At 47.8% G+C, this 20,001-nt stretch overlaps 1 protein-coding gene across 1 annotated transcript in view; it reads right to left on the bottom strand.

Annotated features, from left to right (window-relative positions):
* The window catches only part of LOC144156348 (stomatin-like), a 140,169-nt gene that overhangs the window by 118,580 nt on the left and 1,588 nt on the right, over window positions 1-20,001 (bottom strand). Inside the window, exons 2-4 of the mRNA XM_077688351.1 lie at window positions 19,691-19,763; window positions 13,440-13,450; window positions 9,331-9,364 (exon numbers count right to left, since the gene is read on the bottom strand). Of these exons, the coding sequence (XP_077544477.1) occupies window positions 9,331-9,364; window positions 13,440-13,450; window positions 19,691-19,763 (118 nt within the window). The remainder of the gene's footprint in view (window positions 1-9,330; window positions 9,365-13,439; window positions 13,451-19,690; window positions 19,764-20,001) is intronic.

The raw sequence follows: 20,001 nt of genomic DNA, 5'->3' as shown, positions 1-20,001 counted from the left end.
ATCTCACTTTTAGTACGCCAATGTGCTAAATCCTGTGGCCTCCAGTGTTCACGTAAAAAATCGCAGCTCCTTGTCGTCCGCCCTCACGCCAAATCAAGAAATACATTCAAATACTCCTTCATGACCAGGCCATCACTCCAAACCCCAGCATCAAGATCCTGGGCCTACATTTCCAGGCCAACACCAAGAGTGACGTCTCCTTGCAGCGCCTCAAAAACAGCATTAATGTAATCATACACATGATCAGGCGAGTTGTCACCAAGAAGCGAGGCCTAAAAGAATCCCGTACCTTTCGGTTAATTGAAGCTTTTCTCCTCTCGAGAGTTCCTTACGACAAACCCCTATCTTCTTCTCGACGAGGAAGACATAGACATGCTTTATATAATGATTACAAAGGCGGTTGAGGAGGCCATTGGTCTTCTCATGAGTGCGTCCACACTGAGGCTGCTTGGCACGGGCTCCACAACACGGTGGAAGAGCTGATAGAAGGCTATCTTTCTAACCAGAAGGTCCGACTCAGAACTGCGGTGGGTAACCGCATGCTTCGCAGATTGGCTGGGCAGCCCAGAATGTCACTCTGCTTGACGTACTGCCAGACTCTTGGCGACTAAAACTAAAGATGCTCCCTTTGCTTAGAAATATGAACCCCTCACATGACGAGCGTCAACGAAAAGCACGGTCTCAAGCGCTAAACACCACCCTCGGTGGGGCTCATGCAGTTATGTACACAGACTTCTCCTAACATCGAGGGCAGCAACACGCCATCATCGTGGATACCTCTAGAACCAACCTCCTTGCGTTTACCACGCTTAGGGCCCAACAAATGACGGCAGCAGAAGAGGCAGCCATCACCTTGGCTCTCACTCAACCAGGGGTTTGGAGGGTAGTCACCGATTCCCAGCAAGCCTACTGGAATTACCAGTCGGGTTGGGTGTCCTGACCTGCACTGTGCGTGCTAAAAAACCACTCCCCAAACGGTTCCATTCAGCTCATCTGGACACCGCCTCACGCTTCAATGGAGGGCAACAAATACGCCCACCCAACAAGCCTGCGCTTTTACCTCCCGTGCTATGAAGCTGCCCGAGGACAGTCACCCGCTTGTCACGTCCAGGGAGATAATCCAGCATTATCGCCTTCTGAGACAGACCGTACCTTCGCCTTACCCTGACCTTTCCAGAGAACAAAAAAAAAATCGCGCCAATCCACCCCGTGAATGTGGTTGGAAAGCAAAGCTGTAAACGGCACCCATAACGATTACTCATGCGATGTCACTTAAATCACTCGCATCGCTCTACAAATAGTAAAACCAGAGAGAAGTGAAATGCACTTAACCACACCATTTATTACTTCAAAGAGATATTGTTGGTAAGGTTAAATCAATGCATGATGCATGAACGGTGTTTGGTTGAGTTGTATTGGTGTAGCAAGAGTGGAAACTTTTTTTTATAAAATCAAAGTAAGCTCCAACCCGGTGTTAGACGATCTGACTTCTCCGTCTCTGCGCCGTGGATGGAGGCGACGAGACTTGCGGTCTGAGCAGGTGGAGGAAGAAATACTTCTGTTCAGATTTTTGAAGGGCCCAGAGTGCAGCCTTGGGGAGTGATTCCTTCTTCTGTGGGGCCCATATGCAGTCCGCGCGGCCTGTGTTCTGTCCACCCGCTGAAGCTGGGTAGGTAGAGAGGGCCTGGACAGCGTCATCTCCCATTGCTCTTGTTGGGTAGTTGACGGAAAGAGAGGAGGGTGCTCAGGGCTAAAGTCGCACACCCCGATTACGGGGCGGAGTATTCCTACTTCTGAGAAAAATTTACATTCAGCATCGTAGCGATTCGGATGCATTACGTGAAGACGCGTAGGCTGTGGGAAGGAGCCCGGATTGTATGAGCCGTAGGGTAGTTTGTTCTCTGGAAAGGTCAGGGTAAGGCGAAGGTACGGTCTGTCTCAGAAGGCGATAATGCTGGATTATCTCCCTGGACGTGACAAGCGGGTGACTGTCCTCGTGCAGCTCCATAGCACGGGAGGTAAAAGCGCAGGCTTGTTGGGTGGGCGTATTTGTTGCCCTCCATTGAAGCGTGAGGCGGTGTCCAGATGAGCTGAATGGAACCGTTTGGGGAGTGGTTTTTTAGCACGCACAGTGCAGGTCAGGACACCCAAACCGACTGGTAATTCCAGTAGGCTTGCTGGGAATCGGTGACTACCCTCCGAACCCCTGGTTGAGTGAGAGCCAAGGTGATGGCTGCCTCTTCTGCTGCCGTCATTTGTTGGGTCCTAAGCGAGGTACACGCAAGGAGGTTGGTTCTGGAGATAGCCACGATGATGGCGTATTGCTGCCCTCGATGTTTGGAGGCGTCTGTATGAGCCCCACCGAGGGTGCTGTTTAGCGCTTGAGCCCGTGCTTTTCGTTGACCTTCGTCATGTGAGGGGTTCATATTTCTAAGCAAAGGGAGCATCTTTAGTTTTAGTCGCCAAGAGTCTGGGAGTACGTCAAGCGGAGTGACATTTTGGGCTGCCCAGCCAATCTGGTGAAGCATGCGGTTACCCACCGCAGTTCTGAGTCGGACCATCTGGTTAGAAAGATGGCCTTCTATAAGCTCTTCCACCGTGTTGTGGAGCCCGTGCTAAGCAGCCTCAGTGTGGACGCACTCATTAGAAGACCAATGGCCTGCTCAACCGCCTTTGTAATCATTATGTAAAACATCTCTATGTCTTCCTCGTCGAGAAGGAGATAGGGGTTTGTCGTAAGTAACTCTCGAGAGGACAAAAGCTTCAATTAATCGAAAGGTACCGGATTCTTTTAGGCCTCGCTTCTTGGTGGCAACTCGCCTGATCATGTGTATGATTAGATTATTGCTGTTTTTGAGGCGCTGCAAGGAGACGTCACTCTTGGTGTTGGCCTGGAAATGTAGGCCCAGGATCTTGATGCTGGGGTGTGGAGTGATGGCCTGGTCATCAAGGAGTATTTGAATGTATTCCTTGATTTGGCGTGAGGGCGGACGACAAGGAGCTGTGATTTTTTACGTGAACACTGGAGGTCACAGGCTTTAGCACATTGGCGTACTAAAAATGAGATTGCAGGGATTGGTGTGAGCTTCCTTTAATTCTTGTAACTCTTAGCACATGAGCAAGGTGCGCACAGGGCCGCTAGACGGGCGTGAGTGGTCGTGTGACACTTTCACGTGGCATTCAGCGAGAAGGCAGGGGGTAAACCCGTAGATGTGTTTGGTGAGTACACCATTTGTTTTCCCGTGTTCGCGTGGGCTCGTAGCTGAATCGGTAAGACTGCGGGCTCTCGCTTTGTTAGTCTATTAGTTCCAGGTTCGATTCCCGGCGGTGCCGGTAAATTCTTTTATTTGTTCGCTGGAGTTTTCTGGTGACACCAACGGTCGCGAAAGAACCCTTGGGGGGTAGAGGTAGAAAGCTTTGCTTTAAAAACTACCCTACGGCTCATACAATCCGGGCTCCTTCCCACAGCCTACGTGTCTGCACGTAATGCATCCGAATCGCTACGACGCTGATTGTAAACTTTTCTCAGAAGTAGGAATACTCCGCCCCGTAATCGGGGTGTGCGACTTTAGCCCTGAGCACCCTCCTCTCTTTCCGTCAACTACCCAACAAGAGCATTGGGAGATGCTGCTGTCCAGGCCCTCTCTACCTACCCAGCTTCAGCGGGTGTACAGAACACAGGCCGCGCGGACTGCATATGGGCCCCACAGAAGAAGGAATCACTCCCCAAGGCTACACTCTGGGCCGTTCAGAAATCTAAACAGAAGTATTTCTTCCTCCTCCTTCTCAGCCGCAAGTCTCGTCGCCTCCGTCCGCGGCGCAGAGACGGAGAAGTCAGGTCGTCTAGCACCGGGTTGGCGCTTACTTTTATTTTATAAAAAAAAGTTTCCACTCTTTCTACACCAATACAACTCAAACAAATACCGTTCATGCATCATGCATTGATGTAACCTTACCAAGAATATCTCTTTGAAGTAATAAATGGTGTGGTTAAGTGCATTTCACTTCTCTCTGGTTTTACTATTTGTAGAGCGATGTGAGTAATTTTAAGTAATGTCGCATGAGTAATCGTTATGGGTGCCGTTTACAGCTTTGTTTTCCAACCACATTCACGGGGTGGATTGGCGCGATTTTTTTTTTGTCTACCATCGATGGTACATCTGTTGTGGAGCCTACTCTTCGTAGAATGGCCCCGCCACAGCTAGGTTTTTTTAATTTTTTGCAGCCTTTCCTTTTGTAAACGATGACAACTTCTTTAACTTCTTTAAAGGTGTTGTACATATTTAAGCTTGAGTTTTTAGTTTGATACCCAGGGGATATTTGCATGCCGAACGAAGTATAACGTTGGCCTATTCTTTTTCCAGCCTGTTTAGCGGGTGAAAAGACAGGGAATACGCACGTCTGCTGACTACGGCTTCCAAGATGCGCAAGGTTTCATATTGCTTGAGCCCTGTTCTCGTTCTGATTATCCACACTACCTATAAAATTTTCAATGTCAATATTTAATTTTTTGTGTGGTGAGGTTTTCTCTACCATTTCTTTGAATAATTATGCCTTAATTTATCATTTCTCAGTCTCAGCCGTTTAATGGCCCCTGAGCTTGATTCTTATCTCCCCGGAGGTCTCTACCTGCCGTTCTGAACTCTGATTTCTTAGATTTTTGTGGTGCGCACTGTACGGCATTATTTCTAGCCAGCCTTCCCACCTAATTCGTGGCCTCTCGAGGGTACTCTTCCTTTTGAGCCACAGACGCTTTAGTGGCACCGACGGTTATGTCGTCCGCGTATAGAATACAGTGTACGTCGGGGATGTCTTCGAGGTTTTGGGCTGTCTTGATCAAGGTGATATATTGCAAAGCAGGACAGAGATAATAGAGCCCTGGGGCGTTCCTATGACTAGAATTTTGAAAAGGTTAGAGGGAACAGAAAATGTCCGTACGTAGGTATCTACGTACTCCGGTATCGGAGTACTGCACTCTAACTTCTTCCACACAATATGCCCTTTGTTGTGTCCTAGTCGCTTGAGCCACGAGCGGAGCAAAATTGTTGAAAGATTGGGATGCTGCAGAATTTTCTTATGCATACAAGCATTAGAGGAAAGTGATTTTATCTCTGATCGCGGCATATGGCTTTACGGGCCAGTTACGTAGGTTTTGCAGGGAGTCTGGAAGAGAGATCGGTTCGCTATTCAGCACATTGAATACAATTTTTATTAGGCAGCAAAGTATGCGATACGGCCGGGGTTCGAAGCTTAAGGCAATGTAATTACTGTCGCCTCACTTGGCCTCTAGCACCAGGAAGCACTGTTGATAGAGTCAACGTCTTTTAAACCACAAAACGTTTCAGAGGAGAACAAAGCAAGCTTTTAGAGCTATGGGAAACAACCCACAATGAAACAAGCGTGACCGCACGCATACATAAACTATGCGCCACACCACGCTTCACCTGCCTCGAAGGTGGCTGGACAGAAGGCAACCCCGCCTCTACTCGCGGGACCTTATCATTAGTAGCTAATCATGATCGTACAGAGTGTAGAGCAACAGAGGGAGCCCGAAAAAGTTGTACAGGACCAAGTAGTGCGCGTTCGTGTGAGTCTTTTGGGTATGGTGAGGCAACGTGCTGTGCGCACTCAAGAACGCCGCAGAGACCAGAGGCGTGAAAGTAACCGAGGACGTGGTAATGGTGGTACGGAACAAGGTGTAGTTCCAGCGAAGCCGAACTCTTCCGTCAGGTTCGGTAGAGTCGGGACATCACTCACACCAAGAAACAGGTCACTCTTCTCATGAAGGATTATCATGCCGGCAGATTCTTTGCACTAGCCATTCAGGAGCGCCATCGAGATCCCTTCCTATATCTTGTACAGTCGTGAATATTTCTAGAAAACAATGCCACGTTAGCAATAAATACGGCAATACGGAAATCACTGCTAATATTGCACATGTAATGGAAACCACTGAAGACTTTTTATAAATCGTTGGAGCTGGACATGCTCGCGTTAAGCGATTGTAACCTACCAAAATGTCCGTCCCCAGAGGGGTGATTCATTGAAACATGGATTCAAAGGTCGTCTGCGCACGGCAACGACGCCCTATCCTCTACGCTCGCACTGACTCTGGTGCCGCGCGGCAAACTGCATTCGATCGGCAAGCTCTCTTCGGGGTGCTCTTTTTTCCAGAGAGCGTGGTGCGGTTGCGTTGTTCGGGCGCAGAGCACCATCCTCGTTTATTTGTCCCTTCAACCTTTCTTCTTGTGTGGCTGCCTCGCCCTTGCCTCATCGCATTCCTTTAGAGTCGCTTTCGTTCCTCCGTTTGCCGCTCTTGGTTTGTTTATCAGCGCGTTTTATTTTCCTCGACGCTAAGAGGCATCAGCAGTGGTGATTTGGCACCGAGGCGCCCCGAGCTTTAGGATGCAGGCTCATTTGGCCGCTCTCCCTCGCGCCCCACTCTGAGTGAATGCAAGGCCACCGCCGCGCTGCTGCAGATAGCTCTGAAACTCGATTTCTCGCTCGGGACTGCAGTGGAAGCGTCGCTTTCCTACTGCAGGCTAGGTGTGGGGGAGGTGGAGGGGGAAGCAGAAAAGGGGGTGGGGGGGGGGGGGGAGGAGCGGGCACAGAAGAAGACCGTTTCGTGCGGCGCTGAGCTGGCGCTTCCTACTGCAGAAGGCTCGGTCGTCGGCATTCGCGCGTGAGGGGAAGCGACGACCCGTAATGACAACGTTTTGAGAGCTGCACAGCGACCGTTCTGTCGCTCTCTATTGCCATATTAAAGATCATCCGCTGTCAACGACGTAGCCCAAAGCACCTACTTTTATACCCCCCTTTCGCACCCTCCACTTTGCGGATTCACGCAAACGCGAAAGAGCTCCCTGCCCTTTGGCACCCTCCGCGTTCCTCTGTGGGTCATATATACGGAGGACGTTTGGTGAATGCCTGCTTTCTCACTTGTGCTTTGCATCTGCGCTACAAAATATTCAAGCGTTTTATTACCTAGGCTGAAGGGCAGGAAGACTGCTGGATGTCTAAGATCACTTTCCATTCCTGCATATATACGTTTAGTACTACGGGTATGCTTGGTCAATACAATTACTGAACCATTATGCCTCGCTCCTGTCCGTACTCACTACGATGGTGCACGCAAGTGTGAAGTGGATTACATATTCACAATTTATTCAAACATATAGCTGCTCTCAGTGAAGCATTCCTAATTACCTACCTTCGGCAGCCTGTGAACAAATTTTGGGGAGATGTGCCATTACCTCACGCCTTTTATTTTTTTTTATGGAACTTCCCGCTCTTGTCACGAATGATCGTCTTGCCTGCACATCGCTTGTATATATGTACACCAAGAGCCCAATGTGCTATACCATATTTGCAGTTTACGACAACGTAGTTTAAATGCAGTTAACTATTTTTCTTTCTAGGTTATCTTGTTCATAGAGCTACTGCTGGATCTGTAATTCTATCTCAGTTGGGTTGTAACTCAGTGCGTTCACGCTCAGCTGGTAATCTAGGACTATGAATTTGTTCCAAACTGTTAGTTCCAGATTCTACACTCATCTATTGCTGTTTCGCTAAGCAGTAGTTTAATGTGAAGAGGTGGGCCGGTTGGTTCATGTCTAAAATATAAAAAAACGAGTGAAAACAAAACATTGCACACAGATGAGAACAGTGGATGCACGTTTGTCTCCTGCTGCCTGCACGTCCGCATACGCTACCTTGGGTTTCTTCACCGCGAGAGATTAAAAATCATCACCCCTCCTCACATCTTTAAGGACTTACCGCTAATCCGATTTCAAAAAATACTTATCAACATAGCACTTGCCAACACGTACACTACACTTCATATCATCCATAAATGGCAGATACTTGCTAACCTGAAAAAGGGCATTGACACCACTGCCCCCTGCACATGTACCTTTTGTCCCACTGTGTGTGAAGCAAACATGGAACATCTTTTTCTGCACTCCTCCGCTTTTGATCTTCAAAGGCTGAACCATAGTGTTTTTCAAAATTCACATATAGAAGCATTGCAAGGGACATCCTTGAACATTCTCACCACCTGGTGATCTTAGCTCAGTTCGGCGTTGCCAGCGGCCTGGCAAGGGTGATTTAGTGGGCGTCTATTTCCCTCCCTATTCCCCCATTTCCCGCACCAACGGCCTTCGGTCACCCCCTTCCTACTGCGTGCGCAGTATTTTCTCTTGTTTTGCTTTTATTTTACACGGCTTAGATATTGAAAGAGGATGAAAATGATGGTAATGATGACATATAGAGGGTGTTATACTTTATCTCCACAATTAAAAACAGCTAACATTACGGACATGCTGTTTTTTTTAATTGACGTTGTAAACTGATGAAATGGAAGGAAAGAAGAATAATTGGTACAGGAAAAGCAGGAAGTTTAACCAGAGAAGAGCCCGATTGGCTACCCTACACATGAGGAGTGGGAAAGGATAGATCCAAAAAGAAAGGGTATGGGAGCGGAGCTTGAGGAGCGAAAAAAGAACGAGTAAAGGTGCAAAACCGTGACGAAAAGAATGCTAGAACCGGTAAACTGACCAAATGGACGAATGAAAGACAGTACACAGCGTCCCCAAAATCGTTCACACAAACCTGCGGCCTGTAAAAAATGAATTAAGGCTTTTGTGGCTTTTGAGGGCTGCGATGGGTAACGCCTGTGACAAAATAGTCTGCGCTGTAAGCAGCTGCTTGTCGAACTTCTGGGGTGCGGTTGATAGGTGCTGCCTCTGCGTTACAAACCGACCTGCTTTTGGTAAAACGGCGTTCGACGAAACGATGTTCAATTAATTGTCTCGTACCCGTCTCGGCGGCACACATTAAACCATTTAAAATGACTTTTTCGCGCTAATGTCATCAATGACACATTTATAATCACCGTGTAAGCGTCGAAACGATACTTTCTGAGTCGGTTCCAAACTTAAACGTGGCTGGTTTTACACCCCATCTAATGCCACTGGTCGATCGAAACTACAACGATGTGCTTGGAGCAATAATAACCAAAAGCTGAGTCCGCCTCGCCCACCCACCGCCGTGGCGCAGTGGCTATGGCGTCGTGCTGCTGAGCCCAAGGACGCGGGTTCAATTCCAGTCCGCGGCGGCCGCTTTACTGATAGAGGCGAAAAGCAAAAACACCCGTGTGTTCCAGATTTCGGCGCACGTTAAAGATCCCCAGATGGTCAACACTAATCCGGAGGCCTCCACTACGGCGTGCCTCATCGCCTGCGTTGCGTCGGCGCGTTAAACCCTACAATCAGTCGAGTCCACCTCGCGCGGAAACTACAAGTTTCCACGTCACGCACACGCCCACTACACGCACAACCGACCGGCTCGGTGAGCGACCGGAACGCTGCAAAGAAGTGTCGACGATTATACTAGCGTCTTGAACTCGTTTCACAGACTACATATTACTCTTGTGGGTGGTTCTGAGCGAGTGAGGGAGTGGTTTTGGTTGCTCTTGCCGCGAAAGCCTCAGACGTTGGACTTCTGCAATTTGAAAAAGTATTGAAGCTACCAAGAGGAGTTGTCTTAAGTATAAAACGCGTTCCAATTCCCCTGTAATAACATGGGCTGGTAAGTTCAAAACGTTAATGTTTCAACGACAGTCAATTAACTAACCGCGAAGAAGCGGAAATAACACTCATTTAATAGGGACCTCAGTTTTAAAGATTTGTCGCAGCTACAATTGAAACACCCCCCCCCCCCTTTTTTTCTGCAGCTATATGTCTGCCTCCTTATATGCATGTATATATACGAGGCATGATCAAACAAATTCGGGAGGAACTTAAATAAGGTGAATATGTATATATATATATATATATATATATATATATATATATATATATATTGTTACGTGTGTAACCAGCAACAGAGCGCAGACGCCAATCGTGCCGGTGTGCGCCGTTCTGCCGTGTCTCCATCATCCTCATCCTCATCATGGAAATCACAAGCATGATCATCACCGCCTAAGCCGCGAAGAAGACGAGAATGTGCCCCTTCGTGAGCGCGTGTTCTTGGTGCGACCGCTACCAGGCATAAGGCACAAGTTTCCCAAAATACACCCTCTTTTCTCTCTCCTGCTGGCCCTCATCAATTGTTGCACCGTGACAATATATATATATATATATATATATATATATATATATATATATATATATATATATATATATATATATATATATATATATATATATATATATATATATATATATATATATATATATATATATATATATATATATATGACGAGACACTGTTAAACTAAGCAAACCACAATATTAAGAAGGAAAATACACCAGGCCATCTTAGAAGTCCGCGAGCCCCACTGTTCGAGAAGGCGGCGGGCGTCACCCACAGCCTTGATTTATTCGCCGTTGGGTGGTTCTTTCTCATGGTAATCGGTCAGTATCTGTAGGATCCAAGGAAAGCATTTTTCTTAACAATTGTTTGAATAGCTCAGGACGGCGCAGCCAACTCCTGCGCTAGCGAGCACAACCTTCGGCAACGGTCTTGGCATTTTGCTGCATCAACCTTAGCGATGGCTTCGTCGTTCCTGGTCCGGCTGCGGGAGAGCTTACGTTTCCCCTCGACTTCCCAAAACATTCACACGCATTCAGTCACTATTGTCTTCGATGCACATTGGTCATCGTACACCCCCTGCATTCCCCAATCAATTTCTACTGGTCGGCACCCTTCCGCTTTCAGTAACCGGATCACCGCTCGCTGATCAACTTGGACAGATTTTCTGTCCCACAAGCTATCTTGTCCTTGGGGTCGAAAAAAACTATAAATATAAGGGCAAAGAGCGCTTCCTTCCTGGGACTGTGCGCTTGTCCCAATAACTGCAACGCCGTCTAGCTCTTGCGCTAATGAACGCGACGCGGTAAAAACGTGTTGTTATTTGATCACGCCTCGTATGTATAGGTAAGCAACTCTCAAGAATTATGATTGGGCAACTTATACCGAATGGAAGCCAGTCTTTTGCATGTACTGCTACTTAAAAATAGTTAGCATAGCATGTCCATCGACGTATTCGTCTCTAAACACCTTAAAGTGTACCAGGGGTTTCCGCAGAGCTCCGTCCCTCTTTCTGATATTCAATAAAGGCATGCGTTTGTGCATTGACTCTTCTGTCCAGACAACGATATAGACGGCCGCGTTGCCTACCGAGCAATAGAAAATCAGGACACCAAGTTAAGCCATGTCACATCCAGGATTCGTGTACTAGGCGGGAAATAAAATTAAACGTGTCCATGATTACGGTCACAACATTTACGAGTAAAACACAGTCGAGTTTAACTACGCAGAAATCAATGCTATTATTAAAGAAGGTCATATTAAATATATCTACTTCTTAACAAGTAACCTCAACTGGAAGCTTCACGTTGATACCATCTGTAGTAACGGCCAATATAAGCTAAGACCGGGTTCAGACTGTTGCCGCAACTGTCGTAATAACTTTAAAGAATGACGTCATTTCACGTTTCAGCCAACCGAACTGCGTGACATGCCGTTTTTCTTTACGTCCATAGATCCCGATATGGCTTTTGCGTCGGTAGTCTGAACATAGCCTAAGGTTCAGTTCAATACGTAAAAAACGAAAAGGAGGCAGAAATACCATATTTAGAAGCCATTTGTAGCTTCTATAAAAACCCACTGCATCCAACCCCCCCCCCCCCCCCCCCCTCGCTCTCCATCCCCCGAGCGGTGGGAATGCGCCCTGACCAGCTTGCAGAGGGAGGAGCAGCGAGGCATGATCAACCGGGCCACCCAGGCTGCGGAAGTGCGCGGATTCCTGATCGGCGGACACCACCCACCTTTCTTCTTCTTTTTTTTTTTTTTTTTTGCTCAATAACTTTTTGTCGCCTCCTTCTTGAATAAAATAGACCGAGTGCATGATAAGGAGCCTTTTCTTGCCTTTATTTCTCTTACTCGCACCGCTCCGGCGTATCTGACTGCTGACGATGTGTGTGCCAGCAATTAGCGCCATATCTTTTACTCTGTCTGCTCTCTTTCTCTATCTCTTTAACAGTCTGCTCTATCCTTTCATTCACTGTCTACACCCCCTACCCCCCCTCAGCACTGGGTTGTATGCAGGTGACTCCCTACCGAGCTCAATAATATCCCCAACGCACTTCGTTGTATTTTCCTTACCCTGGAACCACTATACACGAGGGCCAACGTGGGAACGCTCGACCACGGCGGAATAGTATCCTGATTGAAATTCGTTCACACGCCTTTATTACTGTAACATTATCCGTAGCAGTACTAAATACAGTTTGAATGTTCTACAAGGACGAATCATAACAAGAAAGTATTCATGCCTATAACCACGTTGATATATACAAGTATTCATTTTTTCGACGTGCGTTTTTTTATTGGAATAGATTATCTGAAAAAAAAAGAAACCTTTGCAAGCCCGGCCCCCGGCATTTAAGAAATATGGCCATCTGCGCGATTATCCCTTTACCTTGATTTCTAAATACCGGTATTCAACGTTTTTATTAGATTGCAATATCTGATAAAAATACTTTGCCGGTAGCAGCGGTAATGAGCGTTCTTGCAAGATTGGAAATGAAAATGAGGAAGCTGCTTATCCGCCTATTCATTACATCGCAAACTAATACTGTCATTGCAGCGTTATATATATTGTGGGCGTGCTTTCTTTAAAGCGAAGCTGTTAGCCTCACATTGGTCGGAATATTCCTGTAGCCAATGGGCGTAAAGGAGCTGGAAGCGAGTTGAAAACCGATATCAAGAATTAAAACAAAGCTAAGAGGTGAATGAACGTGACCCGTCCGCTCGCGTGCCGCTCAAAGCCAAAGAGTACGCCTCCCGTTGACATGCCGGAAGAAGATCACTTGAACAAGATATATAACACGAAAGCTTCAAGGCCACTCCACAACACGTGCGCGGACAGCCAGCCGCCGATTGCGTGCGCACCGCCGGCCGGAAAGACGCATCAGGGGCGGTATTCTCGTAACTGTCCCTTTTGAAAACGTCTCTTTTGCGTCCCTTTCATCGTGACGTACTTCCGGTTAAGAAGTGGACGTTGGCAGCATGGAGGAAGCTTAACAGTAGGTTTGCCGCGCTTGAGTTACGTCACTTCCGGTTGTTTGCTTTTATCCAATCAGGGCTCGCCAAAAGGGACACTTTTGAAAGGGACGCAAAAGGGACAAAACTCGAGAGTACCGCCCCAGGCGTAGCACAAAGAAAGAAGCGGAGTCAGAGGGCGTAGAACTAGCGGCGCGGCTTCTCACAATTAGTCTGGTCGCGACGGCCGTCATCTGCCGGATCTATGGACCGTCCGTTGAAAGACAATTCGTAATATGGAAATTTGTAACTTTTAAAGATGTTTGCAATCTAGCCTAACGACTGGTTGCAAATACTCTTGTGTGCTGTTTAACGCTGTTTGTGCAGTGCACGTCAGGCTTGTCTAGGGCAAGCAAGCGCACGGGTCCGCAGTATCCTGGCGACATTTGCTGGTGCCTGCTTAGTTGGAGATGGCTCGTTATCTGCTTGCGCCGATCTGGGACAGGCTGGAGCCTGTCGTCATTTCGAATGCGCCCGTCTAGTTTGCAGACCCGACTTCCCACGAGGGGCGCTTCTCTCTCGCAGTCCTAGCAGTGGCAGCCGTGATTGGTGACACGGGAGATAAAGTCGTCGCTTGACGCAGTGCTGCCTTTTCTGTGTGGGTTAGGAATTCCCGCAGCGCAGCAGAAAAGTTCCTGCCTACGGCACGTCACAGCCATCGTTTTTTCCCAATTACCTCACCTCTTGTCTGCGCTGTTTCTTCAACCCATATGCGGCATTCCCACTAGTTTTCGTACCAACAAACCCGAGGCATGTTTTTAATCAACGAGCGGTGCTATCGATTATGCACTTGTGTTTTCCCTCGAATTTACTCAGTGTTTTCTTTGTGGTAAGCAATGTTGACATGCATGAACTGTAACACCAGGCTCACACTATGCATCAGGAAGTGCATTTGCCTGTGTACACTTGATATTTGTTACTTCAGAAGGGAGGCTTAAAGGGGCCATGCAGGCAAAATACAAGTTCGTTTTATTCAAAATATTTTTACTCACTAAAAATTAAATATTTTAAGCGAACTTTCAATTCTCCCGCTCAGTCGTGTGTTTCCGTGAGGTCGACAATGACGTATCCAGGGCAGGGCCTTAAAACTAAAGATAACCTGCTGACCAGGGCCGCTACCATCTCACAGACGGCCATTTGGTTACCTTATTTATCGCCAACTTTCATAGATGGCACTGCAATACCACTGAAGAGACAGTTTTTGCACTTTGCTTCTCGCCGGACTTGTAAACTTGCCGTATTTTAGATGCGACGCATCTCTTTAACTCGCATTGTCCCTCCGGCGTACATCCGTATTCCGCATTACTCCCCCATTCTCCTCGCCACACCAGCTGCGCGGTAACACCGCTCTCACCGCAGCGCCATCTGTGTGTTAGCGCCCGCTCTCACCGCAACGCCAACTGTGCGTCAGCGCGCGTGAGCGCTCGGTTAACACATGCGCATGCGCTGCTCTCTCTCATTCCCCTAACCGTTAACGCGCGGTACATATAAACGCGATAACTGCGCCGCTCCGCTCAGTCGCTCCGCCGCCGCCGCTCTGATGACATCCGATGACCACCGATGATTTGAATGGAGACTAACAGGTCTGCTACCGCGATGGTCGGCGCAACCGTAACAGGCACCGGACAGATGCGTCGCATCGCCCCATGGTTTCCCCCCGCGGAAAGATGTGGTCAATTTTTTTATTAGGGTTCGTACTAAGCGTTTCTTAAAACGTAAGCTATGACTCGACAAACATGGCCTTGTAAGTGACCGTGCCGCTTGTGTCAGTTGGTCTGTGTTGTGTCAGACATGTCCAACGCGTCCGACAGCTGTGTTGGGCAGTGTCAGCCGGCAAAGTGCCGCACTAACTGCTTCGGTGTTGGCGGGTTCGTTCGCAATTTTAATTGTTCACCCCACAATTCTTAAGCCCGTACTACATGGAGCGATTTCGCCTGCGAATTCGCTGATGCGGCGCCGCTCGTGCGGCAAAACCACCTTTTTTCGTTGCTGCGGCAAAGTGCCAAACATTTGAAGCGGTCGAGCAAACGCCGCTCGTGCGGCGTGTGCGCACTGCGGCGTAGAGGGGCCGGACCTGCGGCCAATAGGAGCACAGCTCGGCACCACTTGCACGCTTGGAAACCAGATGGCGTTGCTTGTATGAGCGCGACAAAATCGCGGTCACACCAAAACGTTTGTCTTTTCTGCTGTGTGTGCGTATATTGATAAATAATTGGCGATTCTTATATAAAACCGCAAATAAACTTATATTTACCGCAAACCAGGCAGAAACAACTTGCCAAGAAAGTAAAATAAAACCACCCTTGTTAAAATCACAACAACCTTTGCTGGTGGCAAACTTAATTCAGTCTGCAAACCAGGCGCATCTGAAATGCGAAAATCGAGGCGTTCGCAGGCCCCATGTAGACGACAATTCCAGGCATTGCGAACTTCGCAAGTGCGAATGTTCGTTCCAGCGGATTCGCCGGCGAAATTCGCTCCATGTAGAACGGGCTTTACTGTTATAAAAATAGGTGCCCTAAATTTAAGCGCAAATAGCTCGTTCGCGAAGGTTATAAGCACTGCGTAATTTACGTTTGCTTTTGCCGGCCTCAGCCAATCGCACAGCTGGGCATATGACATCATAGGTTGTGATGCTGGAAATGAACTAGTAAGGTGCATGGCCATTACCTTTTTTTTCTAAGTATATGGCTTATTCGAGCGAAGTTTACGTGAAGGGTGGTGTCAGTATGATTCTAACGAGGCAATCTTTTAAACGACCAAACTTGTGTTCTGTCTGCATGGCCTTTAATAGCTAGAGTTCTGTGAATAAACAGCGATCCGCACGAAAAGCGGCAGTAGCACTGGGTCCCCCATCAACACGTTTAAACGTCGCGCTTACTCAAGAACGTTATCGCTGAACCGAAATTAAGGCTGTGTGTGGTGAAATGAAGAAGAAAGTGCGAAAGGGTAAAAAAACACACAAGATCGCAGGCCACTGGCTAGCAAAAGTTTCCTCTTTCCTGAGCTTGGAATAGTTCGACTAAAAAAGGGCTAAAAAGGAATGTAGAGAGCAACGAAAATTCGGTTTTTCCCAGTACGCGGCCGCTTCAAATGGCCTCGCATTACTCACTATTTGTTTGCTTTCCACGGCAGCCATTTCACCACTCGAGAATCGAATACCTTTCTCTTTCAGACGGGGTCATTTTTCATTCAGTCTTCGTGCCGACAACGCTTTCGGATGCCACCGGCTCATTTATTTTTGCAGTTGCGAGCGCGCCACGGTGTAATGCGATCGCTTTTTCCTACCCGAAAAACAAGGGAACAAAGGCAACGGGAGGAAATGTGCGAGTCTGGTTAAATCGGGGCAACGCAGATACATACATCTTTCACCTGCGCGATGGTAGAGGGATAATATTTCTAGGGGACCATTCGTTTACCTCTACCTCAATGTCAAGGTTTCAGCGTGAATGCGAATGCCGTGCTTTCATTTAAAGGAAAATGAATTGCGCTTTCCGCGGAGCCAACCGCTTTTAGAAAGAAGCACTTTGCCTACGCAAGCGAGCCACTCGTGTTCGTTATTCCTATGCTCTGGCGGGTGAACGACTGCTGGCCGGGGGCTGGTCAGCTGACGGCCCTCTCTAAACAATCACCCCCGTCGTCTTTTTTCTTATTACTTTGTCTAAGTCATTCTTCTTGCAACGAGATGCATCCACCCGCCTGCAGCTGTTGTGTTTCCTGCCGAATAGGGCTGGCTTGGCTTGCACGTCAAAGCAGACCAGCATGGTTTTGACCAAGTTAATAGGTTTCTCAGAGTGCGACGTTAACGCAGCAAAATGACAAGAAAGCAAAATAAGACGCGGAAACATAGAACACAGAGAGGAAACACTTTCAGTTGCGTTTATTTGGGGCAAAGGGCCATTTTCATCACACGCGTCCTTCACGACTTCGCCCCGATTTCGCGGTGTTTCTAACCGTTTTCGCGGAGTAGCCGAAAAAGGAACTCGCCAAGGCTAGCAATTTGGTCTTCAGACCAAGAACGGGTGAAAAGATGACGGAGGGAGGAGACGTAAACGCTTCAAAGCAAAGCGGGTCGAGGCAGTGGAGGGTTGCTGGGACGTAGGGGTAGGGTGAGGGTGGTTGAAGTGAATTCTGTTCGTCAACGCAGATCTGGCGCGCGCGTTTCTGCGGAGGCTTTGTTCCCGCCAAAATGCTCCTCCTGAAAAGCTGCTCTCCTAGGCCGACTTCGAAGGGCGAAAACGATAGCGCGCCGAGTCCGGCACTGGCTGACACCGTTCTGCTGCCAAGGCGCGAGAGGTTCGCGCTATCGCGCAAGAACGGACGTGGGGCACCATACGCGAACGAACAGCAGCTCAAACATAGGAAGAACGTAACGCCGTTCTGGAACAGTCACGAGGTCGGCGATGAGCAGCGAACGGCCCGAGTCGCCGCGTACCCTATATTGCACCATGGTAATCAATCCACCCCCATTTAGTCTATAAAATCGGATATCACTTTCTGTTTGTACTTTTTTGCCTCGTGCATTTATTTTTAGCTGTACCTCTCTTTTGTGACTCTCAGATCCCTTTACTTGTGCACAATAAGAGCCGAAAGGTAGTATACGACGCGGAGGACACTACTTCCGGAAGCACTTCCCTAACGACCCGTTCCGGACCTCGTCTAGCACTTGTGACAGGCTCTGGTACTCCCCGGACATGCACCGTATCTATGAATCAGCTTCGTCTATGAGTCACCTTGATGCAACAATGACATGTGCAAACGCCGTGTTTGATAAACGCAGTGAAAAGTCTTTCAAAATGTAAAAATAATAATATGCATTCCTTCACAGCATTTCGCGCATTTTTCACGTGTATTACGCGACATTTATGAAGCCTTAACAGGCCAAAGAGGTCTATAGGCGCATCGCGGACAGGTCGCGTGAGACTTCGTTACAAGCACGACTGGCACCGTGAACTCCTGCTTCGCTTCGAGTGGGCTCTTGTCTTACCTTCAAAAAGTCCCTGCGACACTTTTTTTAACTTCTTTTTAAACACGTGAGACGCTTTTCAAATACGGTCAATAAGCACGTCCAGACCCTGTTTCTAAGTCAGATATTACTGCCCTGCGCATACCAGATGACTTAGAAACCCATATAATATGTTTTTACTGTCCTTTCCGGTTTTCTGAAACTGCAACCATTATTTGTGGGCTTGGGCCACTTCACACCAGTAGTATATCTACCATCGGACTGCTTCTTTAAAGCTTCTGTAGAATGTTTCGAAGCATTCGATAGCTTCTATAAAGAAATCTTAACAAAATTAAGGACTCAAAAAGGCATCTGCTACAGCCAGCAAACCGAGCGTTTCAGTTCTGTGCACAAATTCTGCCTGTGAGCGCTCATTACATCAGCTTCCTGTGAGCGTTTCAGGCAGCTGTAGTAATGAGCGCTGTCTGTGTATGGGCGCCACCGAAATCCCCTAATGGGCACTTTCCAAAAGCAACCACAGATACTGGTGGGTTTCCCAATGGCGCTGTTATAGTTCCTGAAGCTGACGGTTCCTATTTCGCGTTTGCAAGTGTTGGGAAGATTATCCTTGAGAAGGGACTATTCGCAAAGCACTGTCCCTTTGCAAAATGGCAACATCTACGACGCAATTCCAGGGCGGGAAAATCCGTTTGGCATACGCGCCAGGCGTTGCCACCAGATTAGAGTCGCGAAGCCGCTGTATAGAGTGGAGCTGACCTTAATGCTTAGTTTGTGAAGTTTTCTAAGCCTTTTTAGTGCGCCGTGCTTATTTGTATGGTCACAATCCAGTGAGACCCTGCTATATAAATTGGGCAAAAGCATTAACGATATCCACTGCAACAATTGTGCCTCAACACATTTGTTTCAGCGTTTCTCCGTTGCACAGGAAAAGAATTCAACCAGCGGCCATGAGATCGATGTCATATGTTTTTACTCCTCTTATCTCCAAAGCTAAGTAGCGCATCTGACGTCAGGGGCAGACTAGCATCACTAGGCTAGTCCCCTGTGCGTACAAGGCACACAGATCCAGTTACCATGTATATACGAGACGACGTTATAGAATCTATATTGTACCCCAGTACAACCACACCGGAGACAATTTCAAGCGCCAGAAAGCGCCCGCCCTTGTCAAAACACCACCAGAGCACAAATAATTATTTCCAATACATCAAACCGTAATATCGCAGCCGTGGGCATCGGAAACTGTGGCAACAGCAATGGGAAAGCGACCTAATCGCCATGACTTCTTTCGGAACTCACCGCTAGGGGATCTTAGTGGCGCCGCTGCATAAAGCACTATTGGTAAAGAGCTTTCACAGACGTTACAGGCACGAAGGAAGGGATGAAAGCTCTTATCAACCCCGATGCAGGACCCCTTTAGATACATGCATAAAGCGTGTCATCCCTTGAATAACGGTCATAACACGCTTACGCAGCACGCTAAAATTGAACGCGTTGGTGTATTATAGTATTACCTTGATTATGTTAAACCGCTTTAGCGGAGATTTTCAGTGAGAAAAAGACCGAAAGTGACGTACACAGTGGTAGGCACAACAGGGAAACGAAATGTGGGCTTACCAGGGCCTTTTGCACCTCCTTGGACGAGGCGACCTAGTCTGAAGATGACCGCTCTTTCGTATTCCTGCACAATCTGTGATAAAAAAAAGAAAAAGAAATGTTGGCATAAGTCAGACTGAAAACATCACACCTGAAAAAATTCGTAGGATTCAGGATCCTTCTTAGTAGGAAGACTCTTTCTTTGCGTAAACGTTCCCAGGCTGCTCGCCCAGCTCTTCATACGCACGCGGTACACGACGGCTAGTGCATCGGTGGTTGAGTCTGTTGCAATAAATGTTTGCTTCTCCTGGCTTCCCCTTGCTTCCCAAGCC

The sequence above is a fragment of the Haemaphysalis longicornis genome, unplaced genomic scaffold (genome assembly GCF_048455015.1).
Source record: "Haemaphysalis longicornis isolate Haplotype H1 unplaced genomic scaffold, Haemaphysalis longicornis Haplotype H1 scaffold_1, whole genome shotgun sequence".
Classification (NCBI taxonomy): domain Eukaryota; kingdom Metazoa; phylum Arthropoda; class Arachnida; order Ixodida; family Ixodidae; genus Haemaphysalis; species Haemaphysalis longicornis.
Note: the sequence above shows the minus strand (reverse complement) of the source record. Positions and strands in the feature narration are given on the sequence as shown.